This window comes from Abrus precatorius, unplaced genomic scaffold, assembly GCF_003935025.1.
Source record: "Abrus precatorius isolate BTA unplaced genomic scaffold, Abrus_2018 Scaffold8, whole genome shotgun sequence".
NCBI classification, from domain to species: Eukaryota; Viridiplantae; Streptophyta; class Magnoliopsida; order Fabales; family Fabaceae; genus Abrus; species Abrus precatorius.
In genome coordinates this window covers 22,127,950-22,146,094 of record NW_020874428.1, presented here as the reverse complement: position 1 = coordinate 22,146,094, position 18,145 = coordinate 22,127,950, and the positions used below count along the sequence as shown (strand labels likewise).

At 32.3% G+C, this 18,145-nt stretch overlaps 3 protein-coding genes across 19 annotated transcripts; 1 reads left to right on the top strand and 2 right to left on the bottom strand.

Moving 5' to 3' along the window:
• Positions 1 to 1,146: 1,146 nt before the first annotated feature.
• On the bottom strand, positions 1,147 to 2,003 carry LOC113848158 (deoxyuridine 5'-triphosphate nucleotidohydrolase-like). The gene is made up of 3 exons (XM_027477554.1): positions 1,727 to 2,003; positions 1,537 to 1,628; positions 1,147 to 1,443 (listed from the first exon to the last, which is right to left on the bottom strand). The coding sequence occupies exons 1-3, from the start codon at positions 1,915 to 1,917 to the stop codon at positions 1,199 to 1,201; spliced, it is 528 nt and encodes a 175-aa protein (XP_027333355.1). The 5' UTR covers positions 1,918 to 2,003; the 3' UTR covers positions 1,147 to 1,198.
• Positions 2,004 to 2,920: 917 nt separating this feature from the next.
• Positions 2,921 to 7,300, bottom strand: LOC113847006 (2-hydroxyacyl-CoA lyase). Of its 5 annotated transcripts, XR_003501748.1 has the most exons (4): positions 5,752 to 7,300; positions 4,284 to 4,937; positions 3,630 to 3,802; positions 3,072 to 3,418 (listed from the first exon to the last, which is right to left on the bottom strand). XR_003501748.1 is itself a non-coding variant. In XM_027475824.1 (3 exons), exons 1-2 carry the CDS (start codon positions 7,135 to 7,137, stop codon positions 4,623 to 4,625), a joined length of 1,701 nt encoding a protein of 566 aa, XP_027331625.1. In that variant the 5' UTR covers positions 7,138 to 7,300; the 3' UTR covers positions 3,072 to 4,365; positions 4,596 to 4,622. The 5 variants fall into 5 exon arrangements, 2 of the variants coding, with proteins under 2 accessions (XP_027331624.1, XP_027331625.1); XR_003501747.1 differs by having other exon boundaries at positions 3,070 to 3,439; positions 3,539 to 4,937; XR_003501746.1 differs by having other exon boundaries at positions 3,072 to 3,439; positions 3,630 to 4,937.
• Positions 7,301 to 13,331: 6,031 nt separating this feature from the next.
• Positions 13,332 to 16,583, top strand: LOC113847193 (CBS domain-containing protein CBSX3, mitochondrial). 13 transcript variants are annotated; one of them, XM_027476138.1, is made up of 7 exons: positions 13,345 to 13,430; positions 13,658 to 13,813; positions 14,280 to 14,542; positions 14,630 to 14,711; positions 15,679 to 15,752; positions 16,021 to 16,081; positions 16,218 to 16,547. In XM_027476138.1, the coding sequence occupies exons 3-7, from the start codon at positions 14,285 to 14,287 to the stop codon at positions 16,358 to 16,360; spliced, it is 618 nt and encodes a 205-aa protein (XP_027331939.1). In that variant the 5' UTR covers positions 13,345 to 13,430; positions 13,658 to 13,813; positions 14,280 to 14,284; the 3' UTR covers positions 16,361 to 16,547. The 13 variants fall into 13 exon arrangements, with proteins under 13 accessions (XP_027331929.1, XP_027331939.1, XP_027331936.1 ...); XM_027476137.1 differs by having other exon boundaries at positions 13,428 to 13,541; positions 16,218 to 16,567; XM_027476127.1 differs by lacking the exon at positions 13,345 to 13,430 and adding an exon at positions 13,459 to 13,541 and having other exon boundaries at positions 13,658 to 13,700; positions 16,185 to 16,531.
• The last annotated feature ends 1,562 nt before the right edge of the window (positions 16,584 to 18,145 follow it).

Sequence of the window (18,145 nt, the reverse complement as noted above, 5' to 3'; positions counted from 1 at the left end):
GTACTCAACTTGACCTTGCATATTTAGCACAAGATAAAACCTTTAGTTTGCACAGTTAACCAATGGAAATTGGCTTGTTGCTTTTTTAAAAACTTGGCTCCACAGATGCGCATACATCAGAGCTTTCGGGTGATTTGGGGTACAAAATTTCAGCTTGATTCCAAGGCGGTAGTTAGCAGCATTGAAGGCAAATCAGTAGACAAATTTAAGTAGAAGGAAATCAAGGAATTAGATAATTGAAGATCTTAGATTAGATTGTTCGTATTTTTCACATCTACATGGAGGCAAATGTTTGTGCTAACAAACTGACCAACATTGGTGTTTTACTTAAAACAAATTTGATTATTTATGAACAACCTTCTCATGGAAGTCTTTTATGTTAGTTGTACATGAAAGATTAGGAATTTCTACTTCATCTTTGGGTAATTTTTCCTTCTAGATTTCAGAACCACTCAATTAATAAATAAAATTGCAATATGGTCTCTCAATCTGTTTTTAATTTTCTTAATTTCCAGCATTAAAAAACGAAAAGATGGATATTGCATAAAGTTCATTCACACCGATTAATGGTAATGTTTGGAAAAAAAAGGAAATCCATCGACAAGTAAATTTTCATCTCTAGATCAAATGAAATACAATAGTTATACAAACAAGAAATATTCCTCAGCCTCTTTTTCCTCTTAGTTTTAAAATAAATTCAAAATACAAAGAGTATTGTGTTAAATTAAAAATATTGAGTCCTCCTTTATGTCCTTTCCAAATTCATACAAGCAAACAAAATATTTTTTTATTAGCATAAATTTTTTAAGACACTCATTAATTAAGTAATTAATATATAATATTTTTTAAGTGAATTTTAGTTGTAGGCATTAAGATAGTGGTCAAGGCAAGAGTAACCTAATATTATTTCATTTCATCCCTTTCCCCTACTTCCTCGATTTTGATATTACCACTAACACGAGTATTTGACCTCAGAAACCTGACAAAATTCTCCAGTTTAATAACATAACTTATCTTTTTCTTAGAAAATTCCTCTTAACCCAATGACACTTAATATGGGATGAAATTTGCATTTTTTTTCATGACCAAATTCCTTTCTAACATCATAAATTGGACACAGAAAAACACTAACGTATGATAAGTTAGATAACATTGATTGATAGATGAAGCCAAATATAACAAACATTGGCGGGAGAAATCAAACACCGGTGGATCCAAAACCACCTTCACCTCTCACAGTGGAATCCAAATCCTCGACTTCAACAACATCTGGTATCACAATCTTCTCGATAATGAGCTGCGCAACCCTATCCCCAATCTTCACCTCAAAATCCACATCGGAATGGTTGAACAGTATCACCCCTACGGGACCTCTGTAATCAGCGTCAATCACCCCTGCACCCGTGTCGATCGAGTGCTTCAAAGCCAACCCCGATCGTGGCGCTGCGTATATTAATTAATAATTAACTTCCACTATATAATTAATTTTAAATTAAAAGTAAAATTCTGAAATCCTGAAATCGGAGAGAAAATTACCAACGCGGGCATAGGTCCCTTCTGGAATTGAGATGCTGATATCAGTTGCCACCAGAGCTTTCCCTCTCGCCGGCACCTTCGTTTCCACAGCACTAAAGATACAAATTTCAAAAAAGAGCAAATTAATTGTATTTGATATAAAATAATAAATAAATATAGTGAGGAAGAGAGAGGGAGCGAGTTATTATACCTAGAGAGATCGTAACCGGCAGAGAAAGGGGAAGCCCTAGAGGGCAAAACGGCCTTCTCAGAGAGCTTCTTCACGCGGAGAAATGGAGGGTTTGCAGAGATGTCATCGTTTAAGTGGAGCTTTGGGATTTTGGGCGATGGCTCACAGGAGCCATTGTTGGTGTGGGACTCTGCCTGTGGTTGGGCCATCATAGGAAGTTGGTTGCTGGAAAGGTGAATGAATGAAATTGACGAGGGAAATGGGAAGGGAGGATAGGATTTATATAGAGGAAGACGAAGAACACCCAATGCTCTCATGCCACTAAATTTTCCCGCCATATTTTTTCCAGTAGGGTTTGAATTGTCAAGAAAGTACTATACGGCAGTGTCAGAGCTACCGTATAAATTTATTAATAAAATTTTATATAAAAATGATAAATAAATACTTTTATAATTTAAATTTAATTTATCTGTGCTCTCTTATTTTAGTTTATTCAAAAGCTCAAGTATATAATTTGATTTTAATTTTGAAAAAAATTAATTCACTTTAACTCCATTTTTTTTCTTTTATGAGCTCGTAAAAAGGATTATTCATAATAACTTTATGAATAAAATATGGAGAAGTTTCATGTGATTGTTTAAAGATCAAAATAATTCCTTATAACTCGGATTCTATGTGGTTTTTATTAAAAGGAAATAGAGCATAAATAATTTGTATTAATAATTTCACAAAAATTGTGTTAGTTTGGTTTCATGTTTTAGTCTTTCAAACGTGCATCTATTTTCATCAAATTTGAGTTTCTTAGTTTGACCCACATGTTTTGACATTTCTTGCAATGCACACATCACCTTCATAAAATGCAAGTACTATTTCGCACTGCTCTTCTTAACTTATAGAGGCAACAAACACAATTAGATTTTGATATTTTGCTTGATCGCTTTCTTACCCCTACTTCAATTTGCTGCTCTCCCTTATCCCTCACATGGCTAGATACCATGCACACCTCCTCAACCTATCACATGTAATCACGCATTTGGCAATAGTTAGGCCCCAGTGCACACTTCCTACAAGCTCACTTGCTCTCTTCCACGTTCTCTATGCTCTAGGAAGAGGAGATAGAAGTAAAGTGATCATTGATGACAAGATCATACTTGATAAAATAAATTGTCCAAACCAACCTAAATATATAGGTTGAGTTGGAATTTTTTTTTTCATATTTGTTAACATGCAATCCAAACCAATTCAACCAGGCAATGAACAAGTTAATTCACATAAGATAATCGAGTCTTTATTTTTTTTTAAAAAAATCTGTGACTAGTAAAATTTAATAATTATCAATTTAAATTTAAAATCTATCAATATTTACATGAAAAATCTTAATTTATATTCAAATAACAAATCATTCATCAAGAATCACATTTAAAAATATAATAACATTAAAAACAATATCTATTATTGTAATAAAAAAATATAATTATAAATAGAAGTTTTATCAAACCAAATGGCCCTAAGGTGAAGATTGTGGGTTCCCAAAAACCAAGTACGTTTGTGAAAGGTGAGGAATGTGGACTTTGGTTAACCCCTTTAGTAAGGGCGGCCACCTCGCACAAGTAGTTTCACGACCCAAGGGCATTAAAGGTTTGAGCAACCATGTAATCTGGCACCATGTTTGGAAGACAGAAATTGGAAGATGAAGTGATGAAGAGCTTGAATCTGTCGACGCTCACAATTAACCTTATCAAAAGTGTTGTTTTAAAAGGGTAAGAAGGGAAAATCAATGTGATATGACTAGAGTTCATGCACCCAATTTAGTAAGAAACTGATTCTACATACAATGCAGTTTGAATGTTGCTGGCAAAGCACACGGGTCAGTTTGTGAATGATAGAACAAACAAATGAAAGAACTATAGGCTTCCTCACTTACTGCCAGATACTGTGGATTCCACTGGCCATCAAAAGCACTTGAGAGAATATCTGCTTGCTCCTACCTGCCTAGTTTGCGCAGTCAAAATTCAGAAGCCATCAGTATCATTTTAGCATGGCATGATTAGCTCAATGAAAATATTGACACCTTAATCCGTGTCCCTGTATTTGTCTCTGCAGATACATCAGTAACTCTGCATCTCAAGCCCACTTGAAATTTAACTAGTTTACAAAAGTTGCAATGCAAACATACACACACCACATAAAATAGTAATAATAACAACAATAACAAGAAACATTTATGGTCGTTAGAACTTGCAAAATTTCACCAAAGCAAATTATAGCTTGGTTTGTCTTTACATTTGGCGTTTCCTAGGCATGATAGTAGCCAGACCAGAATATTTAGATCATTTCCTTCATTTACCAAAGAGACTAAGGCTTTGACAAAAGATTTTCATATCTGGCCCATATTTGGATTCTAACTCTGTCCTTTGCTAAGTATGCACAATTGATATTCAACATTGTGAATGACATTCAAATTATCTAATAAAATACAACAATTAAATAAATACCTACAAGTGATTAAAAATATAAATCGATCATAGCTTTTCTTCAAAAGAAAATCATACTTGAGAACAGGGTCTGTAAATAATACCTTTGCAGTGCAGGTAAGGAAGGTGACAATCAGCTCATCAGCGGTGAGCAGGTATGGTGGTGACAATCAGGTGCAACAGTTACTGGGTTCACTAGCTAAGGTACACATGTTAAATTACGATTAATCCCCATAAAAAAGGGTACTGAAACCCTTCAAAATTTGAGGCTACTACAGAATTTAATATGTTGAAGTTAAAATATATTTGATGATGACTATGGTACAACAGAAAATTCAAGCATGAAAGGCTGAAGTACAATTTTAGTGTTATTTAAAACCAACGAGTAAATCACAGTAAATGAAGTGAAAGGATGCTGTAAAGCATTTGATAATTAAAGTAAATCAATTCTTGTGTTGCAGCCTTCCACTCTCTGCACCAGCATAAGGATCAATCACGACATTTATTACAGCTGGTTTCCGAGCAGAGAAGGATTGTGAAAGAGCAGACTTGAGTTCATCAGGAGTCCCAACAAGATAGCCTTTTCCACCAAAAGCTTCAATCAAAACATGGTACCCTGCATTCGGGACAAAAGATGTGGGGGCAGGATCATCTTTGTGAGGTCCATTTATCTCCTCTGGGCTTCTACGGTCGCCACCATATACACCGCTATTGTTGAAAACAATCACAACCACAGGCAGCTGGTACCGAACCAATGTCTGGATAAAAAATAAAGTATCATGTGATATGCTTGTATTCAGAAAATGAATTGCAATAGCAATAACAAAAAGAGCAAATGGAACCATATAGTCATATCAATTGAGAGAAATTACATAATGTGTGCTGAACTGCTTTGTCCAAAGTCAAGAACAAGAAGGGAAAAATACTCACACCCAATATTAACAAATATATCTACACCTTCGGGAACAACAGTAAAAAATCTATTCAAATAGAAACCCTCACAATATTAGTGATCTAAAATGGGACTTGGTTCCTGGGTTGCCCAGTAGTAACATACCACAGCTTATGCCATCTATCGCAAGAGAACAGAGCACAACGACTAAGCCCCGTGAAGACTATCACAAGATTCTAAAACAATAGTAATGTAGGTAACTTAATACAATATTTTGGATCACAAAAATAAAGATTATATAATTGGTGTGCATTCACCCACAATCACGACCAAGCTACAGTTACCTCACATAGGACCAACAACAACAATCAAGCCTTATCCCACTAGGTGATTATCTCACATAGGACCAAGAGGAAAAAAATTGAAAGAAAGCCAAAAAGAAGGAAGCGGGTATTGAATGCTACTGCTACATCATAACATAAATGAATATAGGACTAACAGCAGCTTGCAAGTTAGCTAGCATTCATAATGCATCATGGAATATTGCATGGTTGTAAGAACTCCAAAAAAAATGCAAACAAAACATATAAAGCAAACAATGTCATATACACATTACAAACACTTGTAAAACAAGAGGAGCTAAGTAGTAATTATCCATAAAACACGAGTTCAGGATGTACCTCAACTTCAATAGCACTAAATCCAAATCCAGAATCCCCTTCAACGGCAACAACAAGGCGTTCAGGAGAAGCCACCGCGGCGGCAATGCAATAACCAAGACCAACCCCCATCGTCCCCCACGTTCCTGCATCCAACCTCGTCCTGGGTTCGGTCTGAATCAACACAGAGCGACCCACATCCATCGTGTTGGCGCCTTCTGAAACGACTATAGGAGCAGGAGTCCCCACAGCGAGAATAGCATCCCGTATGATCCTCATGGGCGTCAAGAAATTAAAGGGCACGACATCCTTAGCTAACTGAGCCTCCATCTTAGACACATTCTCCTTAGCCTTGTTCGAAATAGCTTCCACCCAGGGATGCGTGTTCCCCAAGCAAAACGGATCATCCTTAATCTCCTTATTCAGAACCTCAATTACGCGTTTAGCATCTCCCACCAACCCCAAACACGGCTTCCTCAGCTCAATCTCTTCCTCACTCACATCCACCAATATGAACTTCACATCCTTAGACCACTTGGGTGGCTCCCCAAAATGGAGCAACCAATTGAGCCTAGCCCCAACCACAAGCGCTACGTCACACTTACCAATCGCCAGTGACCTCGCAGCAGTAGCCGCAAGCGCGTGAGTGTCCGGCAACAACCCTTTCCCCATCGGAGTAGGAAGAAACGGAATACCCGTCGTTTCAACTAACTTCGTTAAAGCATGTTCTGCGCGTGCATAAGCTGCTCCTTTTCCAAACACAATCAAAGGCCTCTCCGCGCGTCTAAGGAGAGTAACAGCTTCCTCAATCTTAGAATTGGGAACAGAAAAAGGAACCTCACTTTTCGCGCGGTTCTTTTCCGCTTCAATTAAAAGCCTCTGGGCTTCGGATTCCGATACTTTTTGATGTAACACATCGGAGGGGAGGTCCAAGTAGCATCCACCGGGACGGCCCAACACGGCCCAATCGAGGGCTTGAGCGATGCAGTTAGGGATTTCGGATATGTGTGTGGCTTTGACGGAGAACTTGGAGAAGGGTTTAACGGCGTCGATCTGGTTGAGTTCTTGGAAATCGCCGCGGCCGAAATCGGTTTGGTCGCACGAGCCGGAGATCATCAGAGTCGGCCAGGTGTTGACGGTGGCGTTGGAGAGACCGGCGAGGCCGTGGATGCAGCCGGGGCCGGAGACGGTGAGGAATACGCCAGTGCGTCCGGTGAGGTAGCCGTAGGCGGAGGCGGCGTAGCCCGCGGACTGCTCGTTGTGGAAGGCGATGAAGCGGATGCCTAGGGAGACGGCGCGGTTGGCGAGGGAAGTCACAGGGATTCCCACGACGCCGAACATGTGCTCCACTCCGAATTTCGCCAGTGACCTTGCCGCCAGGACGTTGCCGTCGATTTCTGTCTCCATTGGAGGAGCTTCGGCGATTGCTTCGGCTGGGGTGTGACTGAGGGTGGTGGAAAGTGGAAAGTGGAAACTGAAACGACCTCGTTTGATTTAGAACTGGTGGCGAGTGTAAATTTATAGTGGTGGGAGTTAGAACACCGTGGACCATCTGACAAATTGGATTTTAACTCTTTCAAAATTAGTAATTCATGAAAAATGAGGAAGATAATGAAATGTGATACGGTATTTGTTTCTAATTTGTTTACCAACTCACATAATAACGAATTCTATTTTTTATTAAAATATATGATGTTTTGTAAATTTAATTATATTAATAATATTAAATATTATAATAATAAAATTTATCTTTAATTAAATTTTTTATTTTGTATCTTTCGATTACATATTAAGAAAATTATTATTTAAATTAAAATTTTGTTAATGTGAGTGTTAGTTAAAAATTAATAAATAAATATTTATTAAAAATTATGTTCCATGTATTAAAAGTATAATAAAAATGTATTATTAATATAATTATTACAATTTTCTTTTAATTAATATCTAAAAATATTTGTTTATATTCCACTTTAAATTACGATATATTAGAATATTAGATGATTCAATAAGTTTGATCCCATTGTATATTAAAAAAATATTTTTGTTCGTTTTCAAATTAGAAGTAATCAATGAAATCATAATATATATTATTCTTTTTTATATATCACAGCGTTATCATTTCTGAAATGTACTTTTTGTATCACTTATATTTATATAAATAAATATTTAATTAAATTGTATATTTAAATATATCCTTATTTACTATGCTGGCCTGTTGTTCTTTATAATAATTTTTTTTTATAAACATCAACATTAAAGATAAATCAAACTACAATTGTTATAATTTTAAAGAAAATTAATAATATATATATATATATGAAATTAATTAATCAAATTCATAAATTGTTAATTACTTTATTTTTATCAAAGCAACTCATCATATCATTTTTTATTTACCAATTTTTTGAACTTCAAATAATATTTTATCTTTTGTAATCTACTATTCCATTAACGATCTCTGTCAAGTTTACAAAAATAGAAAATAAAAATTATAAAAAGATTGTGAATGTAGTTAACTAAGTGTCGATTAAAAGATGTAATATAAACAGTCAATAAAACATATTTAGGGGGAGCAAGTATAAGACAATGATGTATGTTGAGATTACAAAATTGCATAATAAAAAATAGGTTATCTCAATATGAAACAATACAAATAATTGGTTCATATTATTTGTTAGTATCTGTTAACATTTTAAAAAAACTCTTTAACAACTCAATTCATCTACGCCTCTCCCATGGCGTCCACCACTTACAAACTCATCATCTTCAACCACCACAAGTACAACTCACTTTTTGCCTCTGTATCGATCACGTAAGAAAGGCTTTTTTATTTTCTTTTTTTTCTTCTCACTCACAATATTTTATTAAAATTTTATTTCGATATTTCTAAATTTTATCTGATAATATAAAAATGTCAATAAAAAGTACCATAAAAGTGTATTTTTTACATCTTATTTTTGGCCATTGTTAAAAAATTAATAATTTTTTTTATCAAAAAACACAGCATGTAATATCTTTTAAAATAACGTAAGATTCAGAATAAGAATGAGTAATGGAAATAGTAATATCAAACTTTTAAGAGTTTTCTTTAAGTGAAAATACAAATTATTATTAGCATTAGCTGATGAAAATTACTATGTAAACCATTTCTAAAAATTTCAACCCCTAATAAAAGATATATAATTTGTGTTAATAGAGTTATAGCGATGATAAATATAGTATTATGTGTTTTTTTATAGCAATATAGGATTATACAGTTAACATTAAAGGAATACTGCAAGATATATTTTAATATATTCTTAATTATTGGTTAAAATTAATTAAAAACTATAAAATTCCAAGTTTTATTATTTTTATTTTTATTTTAAATAAATTTTAACTATTAATTAAAAAATGTGTTATTGTTACTTTAAATTATAATATTAATATTGGTTTTAGTGATAAGAAGACAAATAGCGTCACCGGGCACAGGCAAATAAATGATGTGCTGATTGAGGTCCCATATGGCGACTGCCCTCCCCCAGGCAACAACAAAAGGTTTTTGTCCAAAAGAACCGAACCGCCGCCAGCGAAGTCTATTCTATCCTTCGCTGCAGTAAGTTTGTTTTAAAAAATAAAATTGCTCCTTTTTTCATCATTTTTTTCATATACTGATATTGATTAACTAAGTATCAAATTAACCGTTGTGACTTTAATTTATCGAAATTTAATGTACTTTAAAAGTGTTCGACTTAAATAATTTTGTTATTAATTAAATATTTATTGAACTATACAAATAAAATTAACTTATCATATTATTTATTATATTTTTAAGCTAATATAATTTTTATTCCTATAATATAACTAACTTAAAAAATTATTATTATCTTCTTTAAAATGCTCCTAATTTTTTATCATCTTTTTTTTTTATCTTTTTCTCTCACCTCTTTATTTTTATATATTTTTAAAATATATTAAAATATTAAATTATTTGTATTTTTTTATAAATTTAAAATAAAAAATTTATATAAAATAAAAAATTTTAATTTAATTTAATACATATAAATAAAATAAATATTTTGTCATTTTTTATATTTATATTATATATTTCTCTCTATCAAATTTACATTAAATATTAAATATAATAAAAATTTATTATATTTTTATTTTATCTTATTCTTATCCAACACTCTTGTCCTATTAACTTTAAAAATAATTAATTGTAATAAAAGTAAGTGTCACACTATATTAATTTTATTTCAAATTTTAAACTTTAATTATTTTAATAATTTTGTCTTATCATCATTTCTAGTCTAAAATTTTAAAAAAAAATTAAAACAAGAAATAACTATAATAATTATCAATATTAACAAATGATTTATGTGTATAACTTATAAGGTTTTTCTTTTTTAAAATTGAAAAAAAATACAAAAAATAAATAACAAATAAGAAAAAGTTTAAATTTATTAGATTTAATTATATTTTTTATCTTTATAAAGTTAGTATATTTTGTGATAAGTTTTAATAAAATTATTTATTAAAATTTAATATTTAAAATATTAAAAAATTAGAATTTAATTTATGTCATCAACTGTTATTAAATGCTAAGATGACTAAATTAGTTCAATATTTACTAGAAAAAAATAATAATAAAAAATAAATCTTAATTTTTAATATTTTAAGTGCTAAATTTTAAAAATAAAATAAAATTAAGAGAGTCTTATCTCAAAATAGTAGAACTTTACATGAACTAAAATAATAATTAAATCAATCTATTATTAATACAGAACTCTTTTTTTATTTCCGTAATTTTGCAAAAACTACTATATTTTAATATATAGTATTTTCAAAAACCATATATAAAAAAGTAAACCTTATTAGATTCTTGTAAATATAACAATTTTTATTTTTAATCCTTATTTTATTATTTTTTTATTTTATCCTTATTTTCTATATTTATATTTGTAGCTTTTACTGTTAACTAGCCGTTAGATACCTGCTAAACAAATGTCCAACTAGACTCTGGCATGTGTACCAACTTATTCGTATATGTTAAAAAAAATTATATTCATTCAGTCACATAAATAACATTTCTTTAACATACATAATGAGTTGATATATGCAACCGAGCTTATTTTGCCTGCTGAATTAGCAACTAACTAACGACGAGGCAGTGACATGAATCAAAAATAAAATTGTACAATTTGCTATTGCCACAGGTTTTTTGGCACGTTATTTAGTGTACAGCATTTAGAGATATAAGCTACACTGCATTGTTTTAAACGCATGGTTCAACGATTGAGATACTTATTCCAAATTTGTACCTATGTATTGAGTAGAGTCAAATTTTTATCAATAGAAAATTGAACACAAATACCAAATGGATGTTCAAACTAAACTCATCTACCAGATATTGAAACTGGATGATGTACACAAACAACCATGATAAGTTAATATATGTGGTACATTCCCATTCTGCAGCTATAAACACACAACCAGAGAAAAGCAAAAACAATTCATTTGTATTAGCTATAAATTTCATTTCTGAATTAGTATTTGGAAAATAGCATATGTCTTTAATTCCATACAATAATATGGATTTGAAAACCATGTTTGAAACATTGGTTTTGGGTACTGATTTGACCATATGAACAAAGTTATGGAATTTTCAAATTATAATACTTCTACTATTGGACCCCGAAATCGTAGTCAAAAGAACTTCCAGCTAAAAATTTTGCCTTAAAACAAATTCAATTGCTCCTTTGCACCATCAAGATTAAGCAAATGTTCTACCTTTATTGGTATTAGACGCATTTAAGAAAAATCTCAAAATCAACAAATAACTAAAGCACAAAAAATAAATAAATAATTCTGAACCTAAATTACAACCACTCACTCGTATGGATGGAACACAATTATACTTCATTAATAAATACATGTTACAACCACTAATTTATGACTCATCAACAAAAGATCACTACTACCATAGTGTCATATACCTAAATACCAATATAAACTTAAACCAACCAAATTCCTAAATATGACAGTGATAATGTCTAACACAAAACATATAAATTCCAAATGTCATTGCCCAAGATATTATAACAAAAGATATACAAATTTTTTCTTTTTTTCTCTTCTCAATCTACAGCTTCCTTGTAGCTTGTCAGTCTTTATTCTCAAGACTTCAAGTAGTACATCACATCAATCCTTATCATTGCCACGGGTTGAACCCTTGCCTCATGCCATTTCCTTTTCAACTTATTCAGAATGATTACGGCTTTCCTTACTTAGTCTACAAAACTAGCAAATGTGAAGATGGGTGAAAGTTCATAGACCAATAGATGAAGGAAGATCCACTTACCCTTTGGTCATCTCCAAAACCTTAGCACAATGTTCTTAACACTTCTAAAGGTCAAAGCAATGTAACATCACACCTTCACACTTCCTTTCTTTGGTTCGCCGTTGACGTGTAACATCTTACTAGCCTTGTGATGCTTCTATCACTACGGGGATGATGAGTCGAATTGAATATTGGGGTTGGAGATAAGGAAGAATCGAACGAGGGTGTTTAGAGAAGAATCAATTTATTGAGGATGATGTGGACAATAGGACGAATGTGTTTAAGATTGCAACAATAATAATAATAATAATAATCATTTGCTTATTACTTAACTATTTATTTATTTTATAATTTGATCATCTTATATAAAGAGTGGTAATGAGCATTAGCTATAGGTGTATGTGGCAAAGATAACGCAACTTTTTATCTATCATGTCATCGTTTAACAAACTTCATGTAATGATAAAGACTAAAATTAATGACTTATAGAAAATAAAATAAATAGAAGCTTTAATTGATGAAAGCCTAAAATTAGATTTTTAAATATTTATGCAAATGTTAAAATATACTTAAGTCAATTATAAAATTTTCATTTCTTTATTTTATATAAACTGGTCTGTTACTAATATATTTTTAAAATAAAATATATTTATTTATTTTTAAATATTTCTAAATTCATTTAAATCATTGATTTATTTTAATTTTCATAATTTTAAAAAATTCATTATCATTATTATTTAATATTGATATACTATTATTTAATATTACTATATTCATAATCTCTTTTGTCTTTTTTATTATCAGTAAAAATTAAGAGGAAAAAAAATACAATTGAAAAAAAAATATAAGCTACAAAATTAAAATTAAATTAAAAATATTAAGTTGAATAAAAAAATGTTAAAAAATAAATCAAAATTACTCTTAAACTTAGAAAATATAAAATATACTTTAACCTAAAAATTCAGTATAACAATTTTATTTAAATTTTCAGAAAAGTAAAGCATATACAACCTTGTAAGTAATATCCATAAGATAGGGTGTCGAGATCAATCTCTCACCAAATCGCAAATTGTAATTGTAATAACAACTTATTTAAAATTTGTATTACATGATGCTGTTTATTATATTTTGCTTTATTCCATCTCTATTAATTAGATACAGTGTATGAGTGTAGAACAACCATTTGCATAATACTAAATACTAATATAGTAACATGGATAATGTCATGATCCAAAAGTATAGAGAGGGGCCCACTCTCACGGTTATTGTGAGATTTGAAGAAGAATTCAAGTGTTGTCATTGTCTTTCGAAGAGTAGGGCTCAGTTCAGCCATTCTATCCGGACGCCGCTTTCTCACTCTCTCTCTTCACTCTCTGAGGTATTCTTCTTTCTCTCATCTTTTATTTGAGCACTGTGCTGTGCTGTGCTGTGGTGGTTGTTGAATCAAAGATCTGTCTCTGAATACTTTCAGTTCTAACTCCACGATCAGGTTGATACGTTATTTAGGTCTTCATAAATTAAGGCTTTGGGTCCACACCCTCACTCACCTGTCTTAATTTCGTTTAATAACACTTTTTAAGGCTTCTTTCGCTGATTTTATTTCAGTTTATTGCGGTTGTGTTGATGTTGATGTGTGTGGGGTTGTGCGGTGATGAACTGCGTTGATTGTTTCATTTTCTCAAGTTTGGTTTAGCTGAAGTTTTTAATACATATCAACGAAACTTGTGTCATCAAAGAAATACATCTGAATAAAGAGGAGAGGTGAGAGTGTGATCGAATTTTGTTGCTAATTTGGGGATTGGATCTGTGGCTTCTGCTTCTGTTTCTTTCTTATTTATTTTTTAAAAATATTTTTACATGTTTTCCGCTTCTGATACTCGTTAAGTGAAGTTGTCTCGCATGTCTCATTTCTTTAGTTTGAGATTGATTTTCTTTTTTCTTTAAATAAATGAAATTAAGTAAATTAAATGATTTATAAAGTTTGATTTCTTTATTTTTGAGCTTGGAAGATTAAAGATACGGTCAGATTCTAATTGAAGTAATTGATTAGATTCTGTGATTCCAAAGCCACTTCTTTAGTACCTTCTGATGTGCTTATACTTGGTTTTTGTGGAGTTCTTTGCAGAGCTCAAAGCTCATGACCTCTTCTCCCATGAATACGTGCATTAATAGACTTAGGCTAATTATATTATGAGATTCTAAGATGTTTTATCTGTTTACTGGACAGCTAAGATGCAAGGAGGATTGCGAGCCTTTTTTTCACATGGGAATGTCATAAAGAATGCTGTTTTGCAACGAATCCGCATTGTGAACCCCCTTTTACAGCCAGTTGCCTCTTCACGGTTTGAATCTGTTACGCCTGCTCGCATTGAGGAGCATGGTTTTGAGAGCACCACAATTGCAGACATCTTGAAAGATAAAGGCAAAGGTGCTGATGGCTCCTGGCTTTGGTGCACAACAGATGATACTGTTTATAATGCTGTCAAATCGGTAATCCATATTGAATTTTATTGAAATTGTTTTTGCGATAAATCTGTATGTGTTTACACAGGATTGACGTATTTCACTACAATGCAGATGACCCAGAACAATGTTGGAGCTTTGGTTGTTGTGAAACCTGGTGAGGAGAAGGCAATTGCAGGAATTATAACAGAAAGAGGTACCTTATAAGGATGTAGATTCTTTTATTTTTTGGGTACTATGATATATTGTCTGATGGATATTTTAGCTATATTACACAGTATTGGCTTATAAAATGGTTTTCTTTTTGGAAAAAGAAAAAAATTGAACTTTTCTATCAGTTGTACTTAATCATATTGAAATTGATTTTTGGATCTGTACTTGGATCAGGAACATCAGGTTATGATGAAATGGCTGGATCGATAGCTGATTACACTAAGGAATAATGTTTAGTCCTTCTGAAGGACGATAGTTGATTAAACTAAGGAATAATTTTATGAGTCCTTCTGAAGGATGTTTAAAGTGATTTCTCCTCTTAAAATTAATTGGAGTTTGTGAAATGAATTTCTACGAGGAATTAAAACATGAATGTGTAATGTCTTTATACTAATATGTCCCCATAAAAATTGTTAGAAAATGCTAAGTAGTGAACTTAAATTTACTGTGTTATAGAAACAAATAAAGGAGGAGATAACTACTTTCTTACGCTCTTTTATCACTTGCTCCTGTCCTTGCCATGTAAGATCCTAAAATTCCATTAAGTCTTAGAGAAAGACTTTTGGTAAGATTAGTCCAACTGTACTGCATGTTTTTCACGTTAAACCATTAGACAAAGTATGCATAATTGCAGTACTGAACAAGAAAGATAGCAAAAGGATGGACTATAATCACTTAATGGTGCTTTTGGCATTCCAGAATCTGTATCATGTGCAGCATGTGTTTTGACAAGAACAATATGATTTATGTTGGAAAAGCAAAATAGGATAACCAGCTAAAGGTCCAGAAAAAGACAGTATAATGTAGTGATGGAAAATTGTGTGGGTGGGTTTTTACAAATGTATTCTTGGATGCAGTCAAATGGTTTAAATATCAACAACACTGTATGCTGATTATATTTGTCATCGGGTCATTGATATGTATCTATTTTGTCCTCTTTTGTAATCCAGATTACCTGAGAAAGATCATTGTGCAGGGAAGATCATCCAAGTCTACTAAGGTTGGAGATATTATGACTGAAGAGGTATGTACCGTTGTCCTTATTGTATAGGGAACCTGCATTTTGATCATGTTTTTAGAAAATTAAGCTGTTCTTTTAGTTAGTATTGCCCCTACCCAAGTGGCATTATTATTTTTTGTGTTGGATGCAAAATTCAGCAATTGTTGATACTGTCAATTGAACAGGGTAGCAGTAATTAGGGATAATGTAGAAATATTGTACACTTCTACAAATTGTCAATTTTGCCACCATTCATGATATCTAAACTAAATTTTGGACATTGTGGCCGCAGAACAAACTTATCACAGTCACCCCTGATACCAGAGTTTTACAGGCAATGCAACTGATGACTGGTATGTGTGCTTTTTGGTCCTATAGGGGAAAAGATTAAAAGATAACTTGCCAATTATTATTACTATTATTTTGAACAAAAGGGGAGATTACATAAGCTTTTAGCTCATGGTCTTCTCCTATCATGGATTTTTTCAGATAACAGAATCAGGCACATCCCTGTCATTGATGTAAAGGGGATGATTGGCATGGTGTCCATTGGAGATGTGGTTCGTGCTGTTGTGCGTGAGCACCGACAGGAGCTTGAGCGTTTGAATGCTTACATACAAGGGGGATATTAGATGATGATGGAAATCCCATAAGGGCACTCAAGCTAACTTGGATCTTGTAATAAGCTTGCGTGCTTGTAAATATGTCATGGCCACAGCTGTCTTGTTTGCTTTTCTGTAATTCCAGATTTCAGTTTTATGGACATTAATCCTTGGTGTAGCATGTTAATAATAACAACTACTGGATGCAGTTTGAATTTCTGTTTTGAAGTATGTTCCACTAATGAGTGCTTGCATCTTTAAATTGCCCAGTTTCTAACAGTAGTTTTTTATTACTGGATCGAGGGATCACGAGAGTTGAAAATGCAACTTTTAAAAATATTAAACTTAGTTAATTAATTATGTATATATACAAGGAACATATCCGGAGAGATTAGTATATAATATAAGATTATGAAAATATTAAATTTTAATCATAAAAATATGAATAAAAGGTTAAAATTAAAAGTTGGCAGTGATTATTAATAATTTAGTTGATTCCGAAGATGCAACAAGTGGTACCTCTTGGACCAACCCAAGATATGTGGTGAAAATAAGGATAAGGTCGTGCCCAACTTTTCATCATTTTGATAGTAATTTGTAAAGACATCATTAATAGAAGTGACTCAAATTAAAAACAGAAGTACTCAAAATGAAAAACGAAAAATAGCATTGCTTGTTGAATGGGTTGTTAACAAACAAGTGAAGATTATGCATGAACCACCACCGAATAATGGTATCGAAGATTTCCTCTTCACGCTCAGCCTTAAGGGCAGCCAGCTTCAACTCTAACTCAGCAATCTCTTCGTCCTTTTCCTTTCGAAAGGCAGCCATCTTCAACTCTAGTTCGGCCCTCTGGATATTGAAAATCTCGATCAAGCACATGTCAGTGTAACTGAAAGTCCCTCCTCCCTTTTTGGTCATCTCTTCCTTAATCTTTTCCTTCAATTTGAAATCGGCAAGCGCAACCTGCCCTTCTTTGCTCTTCAGAAATTGCAGGAACTTATAAAACTGTTGAGGGGCACAATCACGGAATGCGTCAAAGAAGCGATGCTGAAATCCCAACAAGCAGATTTTCTCCAATCTGACATTATCCTTGAAATTGCCCAGAACTCGCAGATAGGAGGCAAGAATAGAATCAGTGAACCCATGGGCGAGGTAATTGGCTTCGTTGAAGATACCCACCGGAAAGCCGATGCCAATAAGAGACACACTCGCTTCATCAATAAAAGCTTGGTTATTTTTGGCTGGTGGACGCATTTGCGAAGGTAACAATGCTCTACGAGAAGTACCTGCCATATTAGTTAAAATAGAAAACAAACAGGAAGAATAATGAGAACAGAGCAAAGAAGACGATTAGCTTCGAGGCAAGCCAAAGCAAGGGAAGTGAAAACAAAGGTCACTCAGAAAATTAAGAGACGTTTGATTCTAGGGTTCTGTTTTAAAAAAACAAAATCTAATACGTTAGATTTTATTTTTAAAAATAAAAAACTGTTATTCAAATAAAAATTAAACATGTTTTATTAATTTTTGTTGTGACAGCAAGATAAAAATTTTGAAAAAATCTCAACTGATATTTTCAAATTTTTTATCTTCTATTTTTCACACATTTTTTTCACTCTCTCTGATCAAAGATTAACCTTTTTTATTTTTCTTCTTGTATTTCAAATACCAAACTGATTATATAAGAAATTCAAGATTTATTCTTGAACCCTTCAAAACCAATTAACTGTGTCTTGATTAGAATAATTTTTTTGAAATACTGTTTACTCTCTGTCTATATCTTTTTTTTCTTTAATAAAATTAATTAGTTTATCA